The 9723-nt window shown below is 40.9% G+C and overlaps 1 protein-coding gene across 11 annotated transcripts in view; it reads right to left on the bottom strand.

The window, feature by feature from the left end:
* Nucleotides 1-1881: 1881 nt before the first annotated feature.
* The window catches only part of jakmip3 (Janus kinase and microtubule interacting protein 3), a 17840-nt gene continuing 9998 nt past the window's right edge, over nucleotides 1882-9723 (bottom strand). For 6 of the 11 annotated variants that reach the window (XM_069147117.1, XM_069147116.1, XM_069147121.1 and 3 more), the window contains 10 exons: nucleotides 9681-9723; nucleotides 9418-9516; nucleotides 7981-8040; nucleotides 7381-7446; nucleotides 6861-6929; nucleotides 6474-6551; nucleotides 6013-6243; nucleotides 5816-5881; nucleotides 5668-5727; nucleotides 1882-1969 (listed from right to left, as the gene is read on the bottom strand). The exon at nucleotides 9681-9723 is cut by the window's right edge and continues 56 nt beyond it. In XM_069147117.1, coding sequence (XP_069003218.1) covers nucleotides 5677-5727; nucleotides 5816-5881; nucleotides 6013-6243; nucleotides 6474-6551; nucleotides 6861-6929; nucleotides 7381-7446; nucleotides 7981-8040; nucleotides 9418-9516; nucleotides 9681-9723 — 763 coding nt within the window. In that variant the 3' untranslated portion in view covers nucleotides 1882-1969; nucleotides 5668-5676. Of the gene's footprint in view, nucleotides 1970-5667; nucleotides 5728-5815; nucleotides 5882-6012; nucleotides 6244-6473; nucleotides 6594-6651; nucleotides 6930-7380; nucleotides 7447-7980; nucleotides 8041-9417; nucleotides 9517-9680 lie in introns of those variants that run through there. The other 5 variants (XM_069147118.1, XM_069147125.1, XM_069147126.1 and 2 more) reach the window with 3 other exon arrangements.

Raw genomic sequence — 9723 nt, 5'->3', positions numbered from 1 at the left:
TGTTAGGCAGACTCACAGTACACACAGTACACACAGTACACACAGTAAAATACAAACTAACAGTAAATAAACTGGCATGAAATATACAATGAAATACGAACTTCACAGAAACATTTAACAAAAACATTCAAATGAACCAGAATATTTTTAGATTCACGCTGTTTATTAGAACATTTTGGTGTGAACAGAATAAGAATAAAAAGCTACATCATCATCATCAGCATAATCATCATCATCATTACCATCACCACCATCGCCATCACCATCACCATCACCATCATCACCATCACCATTATCACCATCACCATCACCATCCATCATCACCATCATCACCATCATCCATCAACACCATCATCACCATCATCACCATCACCACCATTACCATCACCATCACCATCACCATCATCACCATCATCACCATCACCATCATCACCATTACCATCACCATCGCCATCACCATCACCACCATCATCACCATCATCACCATCACCATCATCATCCATCAACACCATCATCACCATCACCATCATCATCACCATCATCATCATTACCATCACCATCACCATTATCACCGTCACCATCACCATCATCATCACCATCACCATCCATCATCACCATCACCATCATCGCCATCACCATCACCATCATCACCATCATCACCATCAACACCATCATCACCATCATCACCATCATCATCACCATCATCATTACCATCACCATCACCATTGCCATCACCATCATCATCATCATCATCATCACCATCATCACCCTCATCATCATCACCATCACCATCCATCATCACCATCATCATCACCATCATCACCATCACCATCATCATCCATCAACACCATCATCACCATCATCATCACCATCGCCATCACCATCACCATCATCATCATCACCACCATCATCATCACCATCATCACCATCACCATCATCATCCATCAACACCATCATCACCATCATCATCACCATCACCATCATCATCATTACCATCATCACCATCACCATCATCATCATTACCATCATCACCATCGCCATCACCATCACCATCATCATCACCACCACCATCATCATCATCACCATCATTACCATCACCATTATCACCATTACCATCACCATCATCATTACCATCACCATCATCATCACCATCACCATCATCACCATCATCACCATTACCATCACCATCATCATCATCTGGACCTCCTGAAATTGGTTCATCTGGACCGGTTGTCAGATTGTGGGCAACAGCGGATGTTTTATGGAGTCCGATTATCAGGCTTCATTTCTTGCGATCAGAACCTCATTTTATTTCGTTCTGTAGTTTGACCTCTGACCTCCAACAGAAACCCGACATCATGAAGATGTTTCCTGTATGGGTTTGTGGTCCGGAGAGGAACCAGGCGAGCTCCATGGTGGAGCTGAGAGAAGCCTCTGTGTTCTTCAGCTGGAATAACCTGATTTTCTCCGTCACCTCTCTACGAGCCTCTCGACTGAACTTCTGCTGCAGCTGATCAGGTTCTGCCTCCGTCACCAGTCGGACCTCCCTCTGACCCAAACCATCCACACTGAAGTCCAATCATGAGTGATGTTTAAAACCTGCTCGCCAAGCTAACATTGTCCAGTTAGCTGCGTTAGCTCCACTGATAGCAGTCGCTAACAGAAGTGTAGCACCAGTTTGGTCCGGAACGTGTTCGTCAGCAGAATATTACCCTGAACTTCCTGTCAGTGGGAGTTTACAGTCCTTCTGTTGCCGTGGAAACGACCCTTTATCTCTGTGGCAGCACAGTGGCATTCTGGGAAGGTGTGATGGAGGAGTTCCAGATTCAGCTGATGGCTCAGAGCGGCTCTGATTGGCTGACAGCAGTTGTTAAGCTGCGGGTTCCAAACCCTGAATCCTTCTGAGTCCTCCAGACTGAGTCGACCCCCACTGAGGGTTCATATGCTGGACTCCAGAGACCTGCAGACACTACAACACACGGGTAACACCTTTACTGGAATGATATCACAGGTAAACTCTGAACACCTGGATAAACTTTAAACACCTGGATAAACTTTGAGCAACTGGATAAACTTTGAACACCTGGATAAACTTTAAACACCTGGATAAACTTTGAACACCTGGATAAACTTTGAAAACCTGGATAAACTTTAAACACCTGGATAAACTTTGAGCAACTGGATAAACTCTAAACACCTAGATAAACTTTAAACACCTGGATAAACTTTGAACACCTGGATAAACTCTAAACACCTGGATAAACTCTAAACACCTGAATAAACTTTGAACACCTGGATAAACTCTGAACACCTGGATAAACTTTAAACACCTGGATAAACTCTAAACACCTAAACACTTGGATAAACTCTGAACACTTGGATAAACTCTAAACACCTGGATAAACTTTGAACACCTGGATAAACTTTTAACACCTGGATAAACTTTGAACACCTGGATAAACTCTGAACACCTGGATAAACTCTAAACACCTGGATAAACTCTGAACACCTGGATAAACTTTGAGCACCTGGATAAACTTTTAACACCTGGATAAACTCTGAACACCTAAACACTTGGATAAACTCTGAACACTTGGATAAACTCTTAACACCTGGATAAACTTTAAACACCTGGATAAACTTTAAACACCTGGATAAACTCCGAACACCAAAACACCTGGATAAACTTTGAACACCTGGATAAACTCTGAACACCTGGATAAACTTTGAACACCTGGATAAACTTTGAGCACCTGGATAAACTTTTAACACCTGGATAAACTTTTAACACCTGGATAAACTCTAAACACCTAAACACTTGGATAAACTCTGAACACTTGGATAAACTCTAAACACCTGGATAAACTTTAAAAACCTGGATAAACTTTGACCACCTGGATAAACTTTGACCACCTGGATAAACTCTGAAATCCTGGATGAACTTTAAACACCTGGATAAACTCTAAACACTTGGATAAACTCTTAACACCTGGATAAACTTTAAAAACCTGGATAAACTTTGAGCACCTGGATAAACTTTGACCACCTGGATAAACTTTGAACACCTGGATAAACTCTAAACACCTGGATAAACTTTGAACACCTGGATAAACTCTAAACACCTGGATAAACTTTGAACACCTGAATAAACTTTGAACACCTGGATAAACTTTGAACACCTGGATAAACTCTAAACACCTAGATAAACTTTAAACACCTGGATAAACTTTGAACACCTGGATAAACTCTAAACACCTGGATAAACTCTAAACACCTGAATAAACTTTGAACACCTGGATAAACTCTGAACACCTGGATAAACTTTAAACACCTGGATAAACTCTAAACACCTAAACACTTGGATAAACTCTGAACACTTGGATAAACTCTAAACACCTGGATAAACTTTGAACACCTGGATAAACTTTTAACACCTGGATAAACTTTTAACACCTGGATAAACTCTGAACACCTGGATAAACTCTGAACACCTAAACACTTGGATAAACTCTGAACACTTGGATAAACTTTGAACACCTGGATAAACTCTGAACACCTGGATAAACTCTGAACACCTAAACACTTGGATAAACTTTGAACACCTGGATAAACTCTGAACACCTGGATAAACTCTGAACACCTAAACACCTGGATAAACTTTGAACACCTGGATAAACTTTTAACACCTGGATAAACTTTTAACACCTGGATAAACTCTGAACACCTGGATAAACTCTGAACACCTAAACACTTGGATAAACTCTGAACACTTGGATAAACTTTGAACACCTGGATAAACTCTGAACACCTGGATAAACTCTGAACACCTAAACACTTGGATAAACTTTGAACACCTGGATAAACTCTGAACACCTGGATAAACTCTGAACACCTAAACACCTGGATAAACTTTGAACACCTGGATAAACTTTTAACACCTGGATAAACTTTTAACACCTGGATAAACTCTGAACACCTGGATAAACTCTGAACACCTGGATAAACTCTGAACACCTGGATAAACTCTAAACACCTGGATAAACTTTGAACACCTGGATAAACTCTAAACACCTGGATAAACTTTGAACACCTGAATAAACTTTGAACACCTGGATAAACTTTGAACACCTGGATAAACTCTAAACACCTAGATAAACTTTAAACACCTGGATAAACTTTGAACACCTGGATAAACTCTAAACACCTGGATAAACTCTAAACACCTGAATAAACTTTAAACACCTGGATAAACTTTGAACACCTGGATAAACTTTAAACACCTGGATAAACTCTAAACACCTAAACACTTGGATAAACTCTGAACACTTGGATAAACTCTGAACACCTAAACACTTGGATAAACTTTGAACACCTGGATAAACTCTGAACACCTAAACACTTGGATAAACTTTGAACACCTGGATAAACTCTGAACACCTGGATAAACTCTGAACACCTAAACACTTGGATAAACTTTGAACACTTGGATAAACTCTTAACACCTGGATAAACTTTAAACACCTGGATAAACTCCGAACACCAAAACACCTGGATAAACTTTGAACACCTGGATAAACTCTGAACACCTGGATAAACTCTAAACACCTGGATAAACTTTGAGCACCTGGATAAACTTTTAACACCTGGATAAACTCTAAACACCTAAACACTTGGATAAACTCTGAACACTTGGATAAACTCTAAACACCTGGATAAACTTTAAAAACCTGGATAAACTTTGACCACCTGGATAAACTTTGACCACCTGGATAAACTCCGAACACCTAAACACCTGGATAAACTCTGAACACCTGGATAAACTCTAAACACCTGGATAAACTCCGAACACCAAAACACCTGGATAAACTTTGAACACCTGGATAAACTCTGAACACCTGGATAAATTTTGAACACCTGGATAAACTCTGAACACCTGGATAAACTTTGAACACCGGGATAAACTCTGAACACCTAAACACTTGGATAAACTCTGAACACTTGGATAAACTCTTAACACCTGGATAAACTTTAAACACCTGGATAAACTTTAAACACCTGGATAAACTCCGAACACCAAAACACCTGGATAAACTTTGAACACCTGGATAAACTCTGAACACCTGGATAAACTTTGAACACCTGGATAAACTTTGAGCACCTGGATAAACTTTTAACACCTGGATAAACTCTAAACACCTAAACACTTGGATAAACTCTGAACACTTGGATAAACTCTAAACACCTGGATAAACTTTAAAAACCTGGATAAACTTTGACCACCTGGATAAACTTTGACCACCTGGATAAACTCTGAAATCCTGGATGAACTTTAAACACCTGGATAAACTCTAAACACTTGGATAAACTCTTAACACCTGGATAAACTTTAAAAACCTGGATAAACTTTGAGCACCTGGATAAACTTTGACCACCTGGATAAACTCCGAACACCTAAACACCTGGATAAACTCTGAACACCTGGATAAACTCTAAACACCTGGATAAACTCTGAACACCTGGATAAACTCTGAACATCCAGATAAACTTTAAACACCTGGATAAACGCTGAACACCTGGATAAGCTCTGAACACCTGGATAAACTTTAAACCCCTGGATAAACTCTGAACACCTGGATAAACTCTGAACACCTGTGATGTGTGACTGACCTGCTGCTTCTAGGACCAGAGGATGAAGGCCAAAGAGAAGAATAAAAACAGAAATAGAAACTAAAAAGAAGAAGGAGATAGTAGAGCATCAGTAGAGAGAACATGTTTCATCTAAAACCAGATTTATTGTGTTTGTGTTGGTTCTTACTTTCTCTTCCAGCTCTTTGATCTGTCGTTTTTGTGCTTCAATAAACTCCTCCAGCTCCTTGTTCCTCTGTCACACACATGACAAACATCAGACACAGTTTACCTGTTGCCGTGGTGTTTACCTGTTACCATGGTGTCTACCTGTTGCTGTGGTGTTCACCTGCTACCGTGATGTTCATCTGTTACCGTGGTATTTACCTGTTGGGTGAGATGCAGCAGCTCCATCCTCTCTCGAAGGATCTGTGCATCCCTCTCCCTCAGCTCGTACATGACAGTTCGTTTCCATTGGTCCATGGCTCTCCTTAGCTCCTCCCTCTCTTCCTCCGTCAGAGTCTCAGACAGTCGACCCTCCATCTTGAACCCGTCCATCCTGGACTCCTCCTCCTGCTGCAGAGCCTCAAACAACATGGCCTCCAGCTCCAGGATCCTCTGCACCAACCCAGACAGTTTAAAATCAGAAAACTTGTGATCTGACTGACTGTTGTCATGGTAACAGGCGGTCACCTATCATGTTCTTTGGGGTTGATGTAAACACACGTCTTCCTGTCAGATGACCTCAGTCGTACTGAGACAAACAGACATCACCTTCATCAGGTGTCCGACTTGTCTTCTTCAGGTAATTGTTGTCTTGTTACCTGTCCAGGTGTGCAGCTGCTCACCTTGTGGGCCTGATCCATGGACTGCTTCCTGTAGTCCAACTCTTCGTCCAGGTAACCTTTCTGTTTGCTGAACAGATCCTGGAGGACAGGATGATGTCATCAGATGGACACGGTCACACACTGTACGTAAACACAACCATAAACCACCATGTTGGGCTGTTTCTAATGGAGGTGTTACCATGACGATGAGTCCCCTCAAAGCTGGAGTCATGTGGTCCTTCATTGTTTGTTGTAGAAGAGAGTCGGTGACAGAGACTCATGTGATCATAGGAGGTCATGTGATCATAGGAGAGGAGGTCATGTGATCATATATCAGCCCCCGTATGGTCCAACATGATGACATCACATGTCAGTACGAACACTGATGGAGGAGGAAACCTGTCTCACCTTCTCACTCTCAATGTCCAACATCTTCTGCTGCAGAGCTGACTTGGTCACTTCAATGGACTCGAGCCACTGAGGAGAGACAGACAGGTAGAGACATGTAGAGACAGACAGGTAGAGACGGAGAGACACGTAGAGACAGACAGGTAGAGACCACCTCCACCCCTACCTCTACCTCTACCTCCACCTCTACCTCTACCTCCTCTTCTACCTATACCTCCTCCTCTACCGCTACCTCTACCTCTACCTCCTCCTCGACCTCTACCTATACCTCCTCCTCTACCTCTACCTACACCTCTACCTCTACCTCCTCTTCTACCTCTACCTCCTCCTCTACCTCTACCTCTACCTCTATCTCTATCTCCATCTCCACCTCTACCTCCACCTTCGAGGAGCTCTTTAAAATGTCAGCACAGACAAACTGAAATAAAACTTTTACATAAGAAAGTTTAACATAAGAAGACAAAGTATTCCTCACATGCTTGTTTATTTCAGAATAAGAGTGTGTTCAGGTGTCTCCTACCTTTTCTGCTAGAGTGAGCACCGTCCTGGCATGAATCACCACCACCTGCTCCTCATTGGATAGATTCTGCAGGAAGCCAACATGTCAATAACATGTAAAAAAAACAACAACAACGGAAAAAACAAACATGTAAACAACATGTAAACATGCCAACAACATGTCAACAGCATGTCAACAACATAATAACAACATGTCAACATCATGACAACAACCTGAAAACAACATGTATAAATGTTAAAAACATGATAAAATGTGAAAACAAAATGTAAACAGTTTGATAAGAACTTGTAAATGACTTAATTACAGCATGTTTACAACATGTAAAAAACAGGTGAATATGTACCTTCCCTGACAGGTGAGTACAGTAGTGTATAATATATATTTAGTAGTATATACTGTAGTACATACTACAGTAAAGTAATGTATAAACATATGAACAACATATCACTTGCATGTTAAATATTAAAACGTATGGTGCCACAGATGGGTTACACATACAAAAAACATGTGATGATGTCATTCAGGTGGTATTTGATCCATGTAACAGATCCATGTAACAGTGTAACAGGCACATACATGTACAAAATAAATTCAACATACACTTACGGCGTTATCTCCCAAAATGTCCAGCTTCTTCATCAACTCACTGATCACAACGTCCTGATGAGAATAAAATCAGATAAACAAATTACTCAGATGTGTTCAGGTATGTTCAGGTGTACTCTGGTATGTTCAATGTTCAGGTGTACTTGGAAACTCTGAACATCTTCCGCCGCAAACTAAAAACACACCTCTTCCAACTTTACTTTGAATAGTTGAACTTTAGGATCTTAAAATGGCACTTACTGATAGAACTTTGTAGTTTGGCTTTCTGGAAGAAATTGCATTTTCTTGATTCTTGTTGTTCTGGGTTTTGTACCCTCATGGTTGAAATGAACTTATTGTAAGTTGCTTTGGATAAAAGCGTCAGCTAAATGAAATGTAATGTAACGTAATACTCTGGGATGTTCAGGTCTACTCTGGTATGTTCAATGTTCAGGTGTACTCTGGTATGTTCAGGTATACTCTGGTACATTCAAGTGTATTCAGGTGTATTAATGTGTATTGAAATGTACTCTGGTACATTCAAGTGTATTCAGGTATGTTCAGGTGTATTCAGGTGTATTCAGGCGTACTCTGGTACATTCAAGTGTATTCAGGTATGTTCAGGTGTATTCAGGTGTATTCAGGTGTGTTCAAGTATGTTCATGTGTATTCACGTGTATTCAGGTATGTTCATGTGTATTCAGGTGTATTCTGGTATGTTCAGGTGTATTCAGGTGTATTCAGGCGTACTCTGGTACATTCAAGTGTATTCAGGTGTATTCAGGTATGTTCATGTGTATTCAGGTATGTTCATGTGTATTCAGGTGTATTCAGGTATGTTCAGGTGTATCCAGGTGTATTCTGGTATGTTTAAGTGTATTCAGGTATGTTAATGTATATACAGGTGTATTTAGGTGTATTCAGGTATGTTCAGGTGTATCCAGGTGTATTCTGGTATGTTCGGGTGTTTTCAGGTGTATTCTGGTATGTTCAAGTGTATTCAGGTGTATTTAGGTATGTTCAAGTGTATTCAAGTGTATTTAGGTATGTTCAGGTGTATCCAGGTGTATTCAGGTTATTCTGGTATGTTCAGGTGTATCCAGGTGTATTCAGGTTATTCTGGTATGTTCAGGTGTATTCAGGTGTATTCAGGTGTGTTCAGGTGTATTCTGGTATGTTCAGGTGTATTCAGGTGTATTCAGGTTATTCTGGTATGTTCAGGTGTATTCAGGTGTATTCAGGTGTGTTCAGGTGTATTCTGGTATGTTCAGGTGTGTTCAGGTGTATTCTGGTATGTTCAGGTGTATTCAGGTATATTCTGGTATGTCTAGGCGTATGCAGGTGTATCCAGGTGTATCTTGGTATGTTTAGGTGTATTCAGGTATGTTCAGGTGTATCCAGGTGTATTCAGGTATGTTTAGGTGTAGCCAGGTGTATTCAGGTATTACTCACAGTGACTCCTTCTGCCTCACAGTAGATCTGTAGAGGACTGAGTTCTTCTGGGAAATGGAGTTGTTGGAAGTTGATGGCAGGTGAGCGTCGCTCTCTCTCCTAAACAGTGTTTCCATAGAAACAGAGACACAGCGTGTAGTTGTTGTTGTTGTTGATGCGTGCTCATGTGGGTGGGGTGAGGTGTTCTCTGTAATGAGGTGGCGTGGAGCTGTCTGGTGTAAAGTGTTCTGACAGAATGTAAACAGATAAAACCGTGTTTTCACCTCCAGCTCTAAGATCCTGAACTCCAGCAGTTCGTTCTGGTCT

This window comes from Embiotoca jacksoni, unplaced genomic scaffold (assembly GCF_022577435.1).
Source record: "Embiotoca jacksoni isolate LCO1_2020_lvr unplaced genomic scaffold, fEmbJac1.0.p SCAF_130, whole genome shotgun sequence".
Lineage (NCBI taxonomy): Eukaryota > Metazoa > Chordata > Actinopteri > Embiotocidae > Embiotoca > Embiotoca jacksoni.
Note: the sequence above shows the minus strand (reverse complement) of the source record. Positions and strands in the feature narration are given on the sequence as shown.